Source organism: Euleptes europaea, chromosome 7 (genome assembly GCF_029931775.1).
Source record: "Euleptes europaea isolate rEulEur1 chromosome 7, rEulEur1.hap1, whole genome shotgun sequence".
In the NCBI taxonomy this organism is placed as follows: domain Eukaryota; kingdom Metazoa; phylum Chordata; class Lepidosauria; order Squamata; family Sphaerodactylidae; genus Euleptes; species Euleptes europaea.
The window spans coordinates 99,881,852-99,897,154 of record NC_079318.1 but is presented as its reverse complement, the minus strand read 5'-3'; the positions used below and the strand labels follow the sequence as shown (position 1 = coordinate 99,897,154).

General features: G+C 51.0%; 1 protein-coding gene across 1 annotated transcript in view; it reads left to right on the top strand.

Moving 5' to 3' along the window:
* The first annotated feature begins 1,109 nt into the window (after window positions 1-1,109).
* The window catches only part of LOC130480925 (unconventional myosin-Ie-like), a 59,053-nt gene continuing 44,859 nt past the window's right edge, over window positions 1,110-15,303 (top strand). Inside the window, exon 1 of the mRNA XM_056853549.1 lies at window positions 1,110-1,119. Within this exon, the coding sequence (XP_056709527.1) occupies window positions 1,117-1,119 (3 nt within the window). The 5' untranslated portion in view covers window positions 1,110-1,116. The remainder of the gene's footprint in view (window positions 1,120-15,303) is intronic.

The following is a 15,303-nucleotide window of genomic DNA, read 5'->3' as shown; positions in this document are numbered from 1 at the left end:
TATGATTCTAAGGTGCTATTGGACTCTTGCTCTTTTCTACTTCTGAACCATTTTGTTGCAGTACAGCCACCTGTGTAATAAAAGCCCTCTTGAATAATTCAGTTTCGGAAGGGAGCCTCGGCAACAGAACAGCTTGATTCGAGTCCAGCACCGTTTTTAAACAAATTAGTTTCTTGAAAAAAATGCAACTGACAATTTATATATACCACAACAGTGCTACGGAACAGAATTAATTGTAGCATCTTATAAAACGTGTTGTGCTTTTGTTTTTTCTACATCTGTTTTTTCAAAACTGGTTAGCAATGGGGGGGGCACAAGTAGTTAGCCTTGCCTAGGGCACAAAAATGAGTGGCACCGCCCTGGGAAGCAGACACCCCCCCAGCTCCCCCCCCCACTGGTGGGAGCCAGTGTGGTGTAGTGGTTAAGAGCGGTGGTTTGGAGCGGTGGACTCTAATCTGGAGAACTGGGTTTGATTCCCCACTCCTCCACATGAGCGGCGGAGGCTATAATCTGGTGAACCGGGTTGGTTTCCCTACTCCTCCACAGGAACCCAGCTGGGTGACCTTGGGCTAGTCACAGCTCTCTTAAGAGCTCTCTCAGCCCCACCCACCTCCCAGGGTGTGTGTTGAGGGGAAGGGAAGGCGACTGTAAGCCGCTCTGAGTCTCCCTTAAGTGGTAGAGAAAGTCGGCATATAAAAACCAACTCTTCTCCTCCTCCTGCCGCTGCTTCCTCCGGGGCCGCCCTTAAAACCCCAGCCAGCCTCCCTCCCTCCAAGAAGAGCCCCGAGGACAGTCCAGGTCCCTGGCCGCCCGAGGGTCGCTTGAGCTCGCCGCCGCCGTTCCCGCGCCGCCCGGCAGGGGGCAGGCCGGGACTAGCGGGAGCCCCGCAGCCGCGCGGCGCTGTGCTCCCGCGCCGCCAGGGGACGCCCCGGAGCCGCCGCGATCCGGGCGAGGGGCGCAGCTGGCCAGCCCCGGTGGATCGCGCAGCAAGCAAGCAAGCAGCAGCCCGGCCTGCCTGGCCGCCGCCCCTCGCCCGGGCCGGGATGGGACCCCGCTGAGCCGCCCTCGGGGCCAGCCTCGCCGCGCACTCCGCGTACCGCCCGCGCGCGCTCCACCATGGTGAGTGGCCGGCGCCTGCCGGACTTTCTCCTCCCGGGGGAGGAAAGGGGAGGGGGGACAGGCCCAAACTTTTTGCAGTGTGGGGGGGTCGCAGGCTGGCACCCCCTCCCCCGCGCCGAGGGTCTCGCCCCGGACTTTGCAGAGTTTGGCCGGGCCGCGCTGCAAGCGACCGTGGGAAAAAGACGCGCGCTGTCCCACGGCCCCGGGGGGCCGGGTCCGCGTTCTTGCCCGGCAGGCAGGTGAGCCCTTCCCCCCGCTTCGGGAGTCACCTGCGCAGGCGGTCACGTGATCGTCCGGCGGGGTTCCCCCCCTCCCCGCGCTGTTGATCTCATGCACTGGCCGAAACGCGCGTCGTCACGTGTGAATGTGTCGGCAGGAGGGCTGCCTGACCTCCCCCCCCCCCCACCGTCCTTGCTGGCGCATTTGCCCGGGGACGCTTCCTCTTGGCCCGAGGGGGTCTTCGCCCTCTCCCCCCCCCGGCTGCCTAGGCAGGCGGCCAAAGGTGGCCCACCCTGCGGGGAGCTGCCGGCAAAGGCGACCCCCAGCCCCTCTGGGCAGCGGCCGCGGCCCCACCTGTTTCTCAAACTTAACCGGGCTGATCCGGGCCTGGAGGAGGGGAGCAGCCGCTCGATCGCCCGAAAAGATCGGGAGATAGTTAAAACACACACACAAAACTTCTTGCTGGAGCTGGGGTTGCCAACCTCCAGGTGGTTCGCCCGGATTTACGAGTGATCTTCAGGCAACAGAGATCAGATCCCCTGGAAGAAAGGGTGGGCTCTAGGGCGTTGTGTCCTGACGAGGTCCTTCCCCTCCCCAAACTCTGCCCTCCCAGGCTCCATCCCCCAAATCTCCAGGTATTTCCCAACTTGGGGTTGGCAACTGTGAGTCTTTCCACTATCATTTGCTGGCCTCCCCATCCTCCCCCTAACCTGGCTTGGGGGTCCACTGCCGACCGGGTTCATCTAGTGGCCGCAATTTGGAATTAAATGCCATCTTCTTATTATGAGTATGAATAACCAAGGAGCCCCCTGGCCTTCGGGAGCCGGCTGTTTGTGACTTCATTTATACCCCATCTTTCTCCTCAATGGGGCCCCAATGGGGCTTGCACCGTTTTGACCTTCTCCCTTCTATCCTCACAACAACCCTGTGAGGTAGGTTAGACTGAGAGTGTGTGACTGACCCTAGGTCAGCCAGCAAGTTTCCATGGCAGAAGGGAACTTCAAACCTGGGTCTCCCAGACGCTAGTCTGAGGCTCTAACCACTACACCACACTGGCTCTTTTTGCAGCTGGACAGTGGGAGAAGCCAGGCTAGTCTGGCCACTTTAAAAGTCACAGGAGCCCTGGGCGGGGCCGGAGGGAGAGCGGTCCTCCCGGTCACTTGCAAAGGCTGGTGGGGGGTGGCGAATGTCACCGTTGCCCTCCCGGTCTGTCCACCGGCCTGCCAGTCGCCAATTTGTTTGGGATCCCTGAATCTGCACCTAGGGCCCCCTCTGACCCCAGTGGCTCACTGGCCCTCCCCATGGGGGGAGAGCCGCTCCTGGGGTGCTGTCCTCTGGAAAGATGGGCCTGAGGGGAAAGACCTCCCCACTCCGGGGGGGGGGGGCATGCATAGAAGGGAGCTGCAGAATCCCATGACTTCCTCTGAATTAAAATCAGAGGCAGGTTTCGAAATAGGATGTGCCTGCCCCGTCTGCCTTTTCCTCTGTAGAAGTCACTGATCTGAGCCTGACCAGAAGGAGGCTAGTCCAGAGCAGGGACTCGTGCAGAGACAAGTTGGGTACCCTCTGCTGAGGGCCAAGAGTTTGCCTGCATCTTGACTGTATCAGGAGGGAGGGACTGAGTCCATTTTTACACAATCCAGAGACTAATTGATGTCTCACACACCACTGGTTCGCTTGTAAAATGCCAGGCCTCAGCAAATTAAAATGTTACAAGTCAAGTATATGGGCACAAGTGGAGTTTTTGAAGGTGTGGGTGGCAGTCGGGCGCTGCGGGAGCGTGGAAGGAAAACAGGACAGGGGTCGGGGGAGTGCGTGTGTTAAATCGGTTCCTACTCATGGCGTCCCTATGAATCTACGTCCTCCAAAACATCCTGTCTTTTAACAGCCTTGCTCAGGTCTTGCAAATTGAGGGTTGTGGTTTTTGTGGGTTATCCGGGCTGTGTAACCGTGGTCTTGGTATTTTCTTTCCTGACGTTTCGCCAGCAGCTGTGGCAGGCATCTTCAGAGGAGGCATCTTCAGAGGAGTAACACTGAAGGAGTAACACTGAAGGGTTGTGGCTTCCTTTATAGAGTCAATCCATCTCTTGTTGGGTCTTCTTCTTTTCTTGCTGCCTTCAACTTTTCCTAGCATTATTGTCTTTTCCAATGACCAAAGTACAACAGCCTCAGTTTTGTCATTTTAGCTTCTAGGGTCAATTCAGGCTTAATTTGATCTAAAACCCACTGATTTTTTTGGCAATCCTCCTTCAACACCACATTTCAAAGGAATCTACTTTCTACCTATCAGCTTTCTTCATTTTAGAAACATAGAGTTAGAAGGGTCATCTAGTCCAACCCCCTGCACAACGCAGGAAATTTACAACTATCTCCCCTCCACACACCCAGCAACCCCTGCTCTGTGCCCAGTTGAAGGCAAAAAAAACCCCTCCAGGATCCCTGGCCAATCTGGCCTGGAGGAAAATTACTTCCTGACCCCAAAGTGGTGATCGGCATTACCCTGGGAATGCAAGAAAGGGCCACGAGAGCCAAACACTGACACAACCCTGGGTCAGGTTAAATTAGATCGTTTACTCTCGATTGGTCTACGTTTTTCGCCTTGTGCTCCTTCAAGGACAGGCAGGCTCAGAGCCGTTCCAATCCTTTATAGGCAGTTAGGCAAGGAGTTGTGCTCCCAGATCTGTGGGGGGGGGGAAATGTGCCCTTGAGCCTATGCAAAGTGCTTTCCTTCGTCAGTTCCTACCCCCCAGCCAGCCTCAAGACAGCAGAAGAGCCTTCTGGCCAAATTGACTTCTAAAGAGCACCTCTCCGTTTTGCAGATTTATCTGTCAGTGGATAAATTCACCCCTCTGTTTATGCCGTCGACACGCACCAAAGATTCTTGCTAGAACTCTGCATGAAAGAGTGTAGCTCGCATCTGTGCATAGAATCATAGAGTTGGAAGGGACCACCAGGGTCATCTAGTCCAACCCCTGCACAATGCAGGAAATTCACAACTACCTCCCCCCCACACCCCCAGTGACCCCTACTCCATGCCCAGAAGATGGCCAAGGTGCCCTCCCTCTCATCATCTGCCTAAGGTCACAGAATCAGCCTTGCTGACAGATGGCCATCTAACCTCTTAAAAACCGCCGTGGAAGGAGAGCACACCACCTCCCGAGGAAGCCTGTTCCACCGAGGAACCGCTCTAGCTGTCAGGAAGTTCTTCCTACTGTCTAGACCACTGGTTCCCAACCTTTTTTTGACCAGGGACCACTAGGACTTTTTTGTTCGGTGCAGGGACCCCAAGGTTCAAAATAAAAATTCAGAGAATTTGAAAATAAACTTTAATCATAACTGTTAGTTAAACATTAAAGTTAGAATAATATTTGAATATATATTTTTATAATAGAGAACTTTTAATTGAAAATATTAATTTATGATGGGTTTATAACTTTGTTTCGCGGACCTTAATTTAGTTCTTGTGGACCCCTGGGGGTCCACGGACCCCTGGTTGGGAACCAGTGGTCTAGACGGAAACTCTTTTGATTTAATTTCAACCCGTTGGTTCTGGTCCGACCTTCTGGGGCAATAGAAAACAACTCTGCACCCTCCTCTATATGGCAGCCCCTCAAGTACTTGAAGATGGTACTCATATCCCCTGTCAGTCTTCTCCTCTCCAGGCTAAACTTCCTGGGAAGCATGTGCAGAGAGGACAGATGCAGAAATCACTGGGGAACCCTGAATAATTATCTGTGGGACTCAGGAAGCACCATCCTTGCCCTCAGCAGGGATAACGGGGGATAGGGTTCAGATGGGAGAAAAACGAAATGGATAGGAGTGCAACATGTAATCCGTTGGTCAGTGAGATATGGAGAGGTGCCGTGGCTCCGTGGTAGAGTCCCTGCTTTGGTTCCCTCCCCAGCTTCTCCAGCTCCAAGGTCTCTGGTGCTGGGAAAGACGCTTCTCTGCTGGAGTCCCTGGAGCTCCGCTGCCAGTCAGAGGGACCAGTCTGAGCCCCGAATGAAGAGGGCTTTCTCTGGGCAATCAGGTGATGGCGTTGTGATCCTCTGGAAAGCTGGATGGTGGTTAGGGTTGCCAGCTCTGGGTTGGGAAATACCTGGAGATTTTGGGGGTGGAGCTGGGGAAGGAAGGGTTGAGAAAGGGGAGGGGCCTCATCAGGGTATAATCCTATAGAGGCCAGCCTCCAAAACATCTGTTTTCTCCAGGGGAACCCATCTTCGTCATCTGGAGATCAATTGTAATAGCGTAGGGTTGCCAGGTCCCTCTTTGCCACTGGCGGGAGGTTTTTGGGGCTGAGCCTGAGAAGGGCGGGGTTTGGCGAGGGGAGGGGCTTCAATGCCGCATACTCCAATGGCTAAAGTAGCTATTTTCTCTCCAGGGGAACTGATCTCTATCGACTGGAGATCAGTTGTAGTAGCAGGAGATCTCCAGCTGGTACCTGGAGGTTGGCAATGCTACAATAGGGGGAGATCTCCCAAGTGCTACCTGGAAGTTGGCAACCTAATGGTGGTCTTTACTTCCATGGAAATGCAAGGGGGGAACCTATGGGTTAATCACACTCCCTCAAAATCACACTTTCTGCTCCCAATTCCGCTTCCTTCCAGAAAAGCTTCTTTTCGCCTGAAGCAAAACACTGCTGGCAGAACCGCCCTGGCTAATATTTAATCTTCTGAGGGTGCATGGGAGGGGAAGGGAGGGGGGCTGCCCGGCATGCCCGGCATGCCCTGCTCTTTCTGCTGAGGGAGGCGGAGTGGGGCAGGATGAGGCATGAGGAGGCTGTCTCCAGAAAGTCTGCCCTGGGGGGCTGAGTCATTGTTTTGGGCTGCCCTCCTAAAACCGGAGGATTCCCTGGGAAGCCGCCAGCCCTAGTCTGAGTCAGTCCCTAGGGTGGTGATGTATGCAGCCTAAGAACATAAGAAAGGCCCTGCTGGATCAGACCAAGGTCCATTGAGTCCAGCAGTCTGTTCACACAGGGGCCAACCAGGGGCCTTTAGGAAACCCCCAAACAAGATGACTGCAGCAGCATTGTCCTGCCTGTGTTCCACAGCACCTCATATAACGGGCCTGCTCCTCTGATCCTGGAGAGAAGAGGTGTGCATCATGACTAGTATCCATTTTGACTAGTAGCCATGGATAGCCCTATCCTACATGAACATGCCCACTCCCCTCTTCAAGCCTTCCAAGTTGGCAGCCATCGTCACATCCTGGGGCAGGGAGTTCCACAATTTCACTATTTGTGGTGTGAAGAAATACTTCCTTTTCTCTGTTTTGAATCTCTCCCCCTCCAGCTTCAGCAGATGACCCCACGTTCTGGTATTATGAGGGAGAAAAAGCGCCTTGTCCAAACTCTCCATACCATGCCTAATTTTATTGGGACCCCCTCCCCGCAACTCCATAGCCTCCTTTGCAGGTTCCAGCCCAGTCATACCGTCCATTTGTCCATCCAAACTTTGTTGTGTGTTTCCCACACACTCCCGTGCGACTTTGACCACAGTAACTTCCAAACCTTGGTTCAAGATACAAAACTGTTAAGTGTGCTGCAGGGAATGGCAAATCATACAATTAAATGCTCTAGTGAACACAAAGTATTGGCCTCTTTGAGGAGGATTCCTGCTGTTTCTCTGCATGAGTCCATGCTCTGCTTTCTCCTCTTTCCAATCAGCTTTCTTAGGATGTGGGTGATACCAGTAGTCTTGTCAGTCAAAGATGATTGGCTCATGCAACCCATCCTAAGAATGAACTGTCCTCAGAGGAGTTTGCCTGCTGCATCTCTGCATGTATTGGTCAGTGCTGACCACAGAAAGGAGTAATAGGGTCTGGGCTTCTTTGAGGCTGGGTAATTCTTAATTTGGCATACCATAAATGTGTCCAGGTGTTAACATAAAGTATTACCTCCTGTTTTAACTTAGAAAAATAATTAAGGCTTCAGCTATTGGAAGTATTTAGGGGAGGGGCCGTGGCTCAGTGGTAGAGCCTCTGCTTGGCATGCAGAAGGTCCCAGGTTCAGTCCCTGGCATCTCTAGTTGAAAGGGCCAGGCAAGTAGATGATGTGAAAGACCTTCTCTGCCTGAGACCCTGGAGAGCTGCTGCCGGTCTGAGTAGACAATACTGACTTTGATGGACCATGGGGGGTCTGATTCAGCATAAGGCAGCTTCATATGTTCAAGTCTGAGGAACAGCAGACTTCTGGATTGATTTAGATGGCATACCTTGTGACAGGAGTCCTTTAGATGGCGTGCCCCCCAAGCCTGTGCACCCCAAGTTGGGGTTTTTTTTCCCCTTACAGCCTTATGCCCCCAGCCATAAAACAGAAAGAAAACCAGCCTTTGTCTCAGAGGTTTTGTGGATTTGCATAAGAAGCAGCCATTCTGCCCGTGGTTTACTTCTGGGCACAACCTGACTGCGGTGAGATTGATGCCTTGTTCATTTGATAAAGGCAAAAGGCAGGGTGTAAATCAAGTAAATAAATGGAGATCTAGTTGCCAAGAAATCAGAAGGAGATTGAGACTGGGAAGGGCAGCCATGAAGGAGCTAGAAAAGAACCTTAAGTGTAAGGATGTGTCACTGGCCACCAAGATCAGGTTAATTCATGCCATCGTATTCCCTATTGCTATATATGGGTGTGAAAGCTGGACAATGAAGAAAGCGGATTCCTTTGAAATGTGTTGTTGGAGGAGAGTGTTACGGATACCGTGGACCGCTCAAAAAACCAAATGAGTGGGTTATAGATCAAATCAAGCCTGAACTGACCCTAGAAGCTAAAATGACTAAAAGGAGGCTATTGTACTTTGGTCACATTAAGAGGAGGCAAGGGTCCCTGGAAAAGACAATCATGCTAGGAAAAGTGGAGGGCAGCAGGAAAAGGGGAAGACCCAACAAGAGATAGATTGACTCAATAAAGGAAGCCCCGGCCCTCAATTTGCAAGATCTGAGCAAGGCTGTCAAAGACAGGACATTTTGGAGGACTTTGATTCATAGAGTCGCCATAAGTCGGAAGCAACTTGACGGCACTTAACACACAGGGTTGCAGTTTGCTTGTTCTGTTCTGTTATTTATTTACTTAATTCATACTCTGTCTTTTCCCCCAATGGGGACCCGAAGTAGCTTACATCATTCTCCTTCATTTTATCCTCATAACAGCCCTGTGAGGTAGGTTAGGCTGAGAACGTGTGACTGGGGCAAGGTCACCCTGCAAGCTACCATGGCAGAGTGGGGATTCAAACCTGGGTCTCCCAGATCATGGCCCTACACTCTAACCACTACACCACACTGGCTTGCGTCATCCAGGACCTTTAAATGAGGCCATGTGGACAGTTAGGAAGGAGAATCCAAGTCTTGTCCTCCTGGGCAGAAAAGTCCTTTGGCTTGAGTTAAGAGCAGTGGTTAGGAGCGGAGGCTAATTAGCGAAGGCTAATCTGGTGAACTGGATTTGTTTTCCCGCTCCTACACACGAAGCCAGCTGGGTGACCTTGGGCTAGTCACACTCTCTCAGCCCCACGTTCCTCACAGGGTGTGTGTTGTGGGGATGGGGGGGAAGGTGATTGTAAGCCGGTTTGAGTCTTCCTTAAGTGGTAGAGGAAGCTGGCATATAAAAACCAAATCTTCTTCTTCTTCCCTCTTCCTCCCCCCTTCCCCCTTCTTCTTGATTCTCTTTGTGTTCATACCCCCCCTCCCCATTTTGAAAAAGGTGTAAGGTACTGAGTTGGGGGGTTGAGCTGAGAATGCAGAATTGCACCATGTCCATGCCTATCAGAATAATTCTATTTCTGTGCTAGTTTGGTTGCTTATTCCTTGATGGACAGCCAGTATAGTGGTAGTATAGTGGTTAAAAGTGTCCGACTAGTATGTGGGAGACCCGGGTTCGAATCCCCACACGTGCTATGGAAGCTTGCTAGGTGACTTTAGGGCAGTCACATTCTCTCAGCCTAACCAGCCTAACCATCCTAACCAGGATAAAACTGGGGAGAGGTGAACGATGTGAGCCGCTTTGGGTTAGACGGGGTACAAATAAAAAAGTAAATACTTTATAGTCCGCCTTAGAGTCAAGGCGGATTACATAATATCAGTCGGCTCAATCAGTTGGATGAGGAGACGCCTAATAAACAGTGTAATAGCACTAGGATGGCAGAAATCTGAAGCAAGTCATAAGTATTAACTGTGACCTGTTAATGCAAGAAATGATCTTATGTAAGTAGAAATATAATGCAGTGAGAGCAAGATAAAACGGACAGCAACAGATAATGAGTCGCGTAGCCGACAGTCCTGTTCGCTCTATCAAAACGCCTTCCTGAATCAATTATACTGCATCCCTATTAAAAGTGCAGCAGGAAAAGAGGAAGACCCAACATGAGATGGATTGACTCTATAAAGGAAGCCCGGGCCCTCAATTTGCAAGACCTGAGCAAGGCTGTCAAAGATAGGACATTTTGAAGGACATTGATTCATAGGGTCGCCATGAGTCAGAAGCGACTTGATGGGCACTTAACAAACACTTAAAAAATGCCCCCCGTCTTGTTTTACATAGTTTACAGAAAGCCAGGAGAGCAGGAGCCTTCCTGACCTCCTGGGGCAGGCTGTTCCACAGGGTGGGGATCCCTAGAAAGAATGCCCAGGTATGGGCAGTAGTTGGTTTCCCCCATTTGCAGGATGATGCCTTCAGAAGGCCCGACAGAGTCATAGGCCTGCCCTGCCTAGCTTCCGATAATAACTGAGCTGCAGCTTTCTGCCCCAGCGGGAGTCTCTGAGCTGACTTCAAAGGCAGACCTATGTGGAGTGCCTTACAGTAGTCCTGCCAGTACGGCATGGATGCAAGTGGCCAGGTTGGTCGAGCCTAGGTAGGGACTAAAGAAAGTGTTATTTTGCTGCTGGATCTTGTATAACCCCGAGGCTCTTAACCGAGTCAGTAAGGATCAGTGAACCCCGTAGAAGCTGAGAGGCGTGAGGTCTTTCAAGAGCAACCCCCCCCCTTCCCATCCAACATCACTTCCGTCTTGTCTGGGTTCAGTTTCTTCTAACGCAGGGATGGGGAACATCAGGCCCGGGGGCCGTTTAAGGCCCGTAAAATCATTTGGTCTGGCCCTTCGTGGGTCCTGGCAGATCTCTAGCTCAGAAGGATCTAAGACTGGTCATCCGCACTCGTCCATCCTGTGCCACCAGGTGGGTGAGTGCGCCACTGGTTGGATGCCTGCCTGCTTGCCCGCACCCCCAGGGGGGGGGTGTCATCTGAGGCAGCTGCCTGCTTGGGGCTTGGTCGGCTAACTTTTAAATTGATAATTTTGCATGGCCTTTGAATTATGTTATAAATATCCAAATGGCCCTTGGTGGAAAAAAGGTTTCCCTCCCCTGTTCTAACGGAGCGCCAAAACGGAACGTTAAGCTCTCTTTGTTGGCCTCAAAAGGGCAGAATAATTTTCAAAGTCACTTATGCAAAGACATCCATTTGCATATATACATATATCCATTTCAATTTTTCTATGTGATGCATCTTCCTCCTACCCTTGCTGCAAGGAGCCCAGGGCACTGTGCCCGCTTCACCTCCCTGTTTTGCATTTACAGCAACCCTGTGAGGTAGGGTTGCCAACCTCCAGGTGATAACAACCAAAAACCAGCACTGATGACTAAACAGAAACACAAGTATATAAAGTATGAAAAATCAATTCTACAAGTTCAATGTATATGACCACTAAATAGATCACAAAATACAAAATGCATACATGAACAATAATTAGATCACAAAAATCATGCATGTCTCAGAGTGCAATCAATAATACGATTCCCAGGCTGTACATGCAATAGGATGCTCATTCAAAGTCAAACAGTCTGACTGAAGTATGTAAACATTTTCAACCAATACTGCTGGACCTCAGCAATAAACATATCACAAGATGTTGTTGTACATTCACTCAACAACAAAACATATTTAGTAAGGCGACAGTGCAGCAGTAGGGTGTATTTTGGCACGAATGTTTGCTTTGGCAACCTCCAGGTGATGGCTGGAGATCTCCTTGGATTACAACTGATCTCCAGGCAACAGAGATCAGTTCCCCTGGAGAAAACGGCCGCTTTGGAAGGGGGACTCTACGGCAGGGGTGTCAAACATAAGGCCGGTGAGCCAGATCCGGACCCTCGAGAGTTTTTATCCGGCCCACAAGCCAGCTGAGACAGCCATCCCCTCTGCCCTCAGTTTGGTCTGGTGAGGCATGGCCCGGCCCGACCAAGTGACATGTCATATCCGGCCCTCGTAACAAGTGAGTTTGACACCCCTGCTCCACAGCATTATACCCCACTGAAGCCCCTCCCCGAACTCCACACACCTCATGCTCCACCCCCCAAATCTCCAGGTATTCCCCAACCCGGAGCTGGCGACCCTACTGTGTGGTGGGCGAGGCTGGGCAAGAGAGAGAATGACCGGCTCAGGTTCACCCGGCAAGCGTCAGGGCAGGCCAGGGATTTGAACCCAGGTCCTAGTCCAGAACTCTAACCACTATACCCTTTTCTGTGTTGTTAAGTGCCGTCAAGTTGCTTCTAACTCATGGTGACCCTACAAATCAACGTCCTCCAAAAAGATCCTATCCTTAACAGCCTTGCTCAGGTCTTGCAAACTGAGGGCTGGGGCTTCCAGTGTGGTGTAGTGGTTACAAGCGGTGGTTTGGTGTGGTGGAGTCTGATCTGGAGGAACCAGGTTTGATTCCCCACTCCTCCACATGAGCGGCGGAGGCTAATCTGGTGAACTGGGTTGGTTTCCCCACTCCTACACACGAAGTCAGCTGGGTGACCTTGGGCTAGTCACACTTCTGTCAGCCCCACCTGCCTCACAAGGTGCCTGTTGTGGGGAGGGGAAGGGAAGGTGATTGTAAACCGGTTTGAGTCGGCATATAAAAACCAACTCTTATTCTTCTTCTTCCTTGATGGAGTCAATCCATCTCTTGTCGGGCCTTCCTCTTTTCCTGCTGCCTTCAACTTTTCCTAGAGTTTTCCAGTGACTCTTGTTTTCTCATAATGTGGCCAAAGTATGACAGCCTCGGTTTAGTTGTTTTAGTTTCTAGGGTCAGTTCAGGCTTGATTTGATCTAGAACCCACTGATTGGTTGTTGTTTTTTTGGCAGTCCAGGGTATCCGTAAGACTGTCCCCCAACACCACATTTCAAAGGAACCTACTTTCTTCCTATCAGCTTTTTCCATTGTCCAGCTTTCACACATACATAGTAATTTGATGTTGGTTATAGGTGCATGAAATTGGGCTTGCTTTGTTGCATCCGTTGGGTGGCAAAATTTCAGTTCTGTCTTAATGCAAAGAGCCCAGCGCCCTCAGCCTGGGATCACCCTCGTTTTTCATCTTTGTGAACTCTCTGGCTTCAGCTTGACGCAGCACCTCTTCGTTTGAAAGGGTGGTGGAGCGCACCCACTGCCCCTCGGGGAGTTTGAGCGGATGGATGTCTGTCGTAACAGTGCAGGGTGTGTCTCTGCAAACAGTCAGGCTTCCCTTCCTCCTGGCTGGCCAGAGGACATTGCAGACAGGCAATTCCTCTGCCAGGGCTTGCTGTGTTTAGGGTGTTTTGTAAGGGGGCTTTTTGTGGTTCTCGCAGTTCCGTGGTGGGCCGGGACGGCAGGATCTGGCTCTGGAAGAGACGAGGAGCGGACACGGGTTGTTTCCGGTCTTCCATGCTGTCTCTTTCTCTCTCATCACCTTACATTTTTTCCCAGGGAGTTTCGCCGGGACTTGTAGGGACGTGGGAGACACCCAGCCCAGTTTAATGACGGGGAGCTGCTGGAGACGCCTGTTCCACAACCTGTAAGGGGAAAGTCCACGCCTGTGCCGCCGTACTCCCCAGGCGACAGAAATGGGTGGAATCGCTGATCCCTCAGGAGAGATGTGGCAGATGAGAAAAAGGTGCTGGGGCTCACCGAGGGCCTTGCCAGGCCCCCTCCAAAGTCCTGGGGACACAAGAAGGGACTGAGATGACTTGGTGATGCTGGCAGCATCTAAAAAAGAATATTGCAGAGCTTGAGAAGGTGCAGAAAAGAGCAACCAAAATGATCAGGGGACTAGAGCAACTGCTCTATGAAGAGCGGTTAAAATGCTTAGGGCTGTTTAGCTTAGAAAGAAGGTGGTTAAGGGGGGACATGATAGAGTTCTATAAAACTATGCATGGTTTGGGCAGAATGGTCAGGGCGAAGCTTTTCTCCCTCTCATAATACCAGAATGTGGGGTGATCTGCTGAAGCTGGAAGGTGAGAGATTGAAAACTGATAAAAGGAAGTATTTCTTCGCACAACGCATAGTTAAATAGTGGAACTCCCTGCCCCAGGATGTGGTGATGGCTGCCAACTTGGAAGGCTTTAAGAGGGAAGTGGACATGTTGTTCATGGAGGAGAGGGCTATCCATGGCTACTAGTCAAAATGGATACTAGTCATGATGCATACCTATTCTCTCCAGGATCATAGGAGCATGCCTGTTATATCAGGAGCTCTAGAATAATGCTGCTGCCGTCATCTTGTTTGTGGGTTTCCCAGAGGCACCTGGTTGACCACTGTGTGAACAGACTGCTGGACTTGATGGACCTTGGTCAGATCCAGCAGGGCCCCTCTTATGTTCTTATGAGAGCCTGGGTAGTAGAAGGGCCAGATCAGCCGATCCCAAATTTATATCCTTTCCCCACCCCAAGTTAAAATTCCAAAGCAATTAATTTGCCCCCTCCCCTGAGCTTTTGGACCATTTAAGACTGACATGTCCTTAAAGGATTTTGGGGCCTTGTTTTCCTGTAGCACTGAGTAGCAACTCCTGCAGAGATGCTACAGACAACCTCTTCTGGGAGCAGGTAATTCCACAGAGTTTTTGAATCAGGTCCCAGCAGAGGCTGATAAGATGAAAGAAAGTCCAAAGAAGTGACTCATGTAAAGCCTCGCCCGGGAGAGTGGTGTAATTCTTCCAGATTTTCTGCATCAGAGGAGTGGAATTAATGATCGGTCACGCCCAGTGCAAAGACGGGGTAGAATTACCTGCCTGAAGCAGAGGCCAATTAGGACAAGAGACCAGAGCAGTAACTCACACAGAGATACAGTAAGCAACCTCTTCTGTGTGAGTGAGGATTTTAGGCTCACAGGAGCTGTTAATTTATGTGATTGATTGATTCTCTGCATGAATGGACCCTGGCATGCATATTGTGGATTACTAGTCTGGAGTGGCACCTGTGTTCAAATCCTCCCTCAGACTTGAGGGTCAATGAGGAGCGTAGGTTGATCTGCCTAAAGCAGGGGTGTCAAACATAAGGCCCAAGGGCCTAATCCGGCTCCTTGAGAGCTCTTATCCAGCCTGTGAGCCAGCCAATGCAGCCACCCAGAGACACCCATGCTTTTATCAAAGAATGGGAGAAAGGTGAATCTTTTTGTGTTTTGTGAGAAACAGTTTATACTGGGACAAATGCTGCCCTAGGAGAAAATTGCCCCTCCCCACCCAATGCATCTTTTTGGCCTTTGAAAATTAGTTTTGAGGTTGTAGCGGGAAGCTCAATGGAAATGTTGACCCCGTGTGCCGCAGGGGTGAAGAAAGGCAAATTCTATGCAGTGTACAGCGGAACTATGACATCTTGCAATTTGGATGTTATGCCTCTGTTGATACCCCTCAAGATCGCATTAGCTTTTTTTGCCACTGCATCACACTGATTGTTCTATTGTAGTCCTCTGAAACTATCTTCTTGGTTGGCCGCTGTGTGAGACGGGATGCTGGACTAGATGGACCACTGGTCTGATCCAGCAGGGCTCTTCTTATGTCTGTATGTTTCAGGAACTTCCTTTAGAAAGACCAATAGGGTTGGATCTTGTAGATCCAAGTTGGCGTCGTCACTTGAACCTGTTACATTGAGGGAGGGCTCCTTGTGGGGGGGGGGGCACGCGCACACTGCCATTAGTGGAATAGTTTCACAGAATACAACCCCACTGAGATAAGAAATGTAAACAAATAACT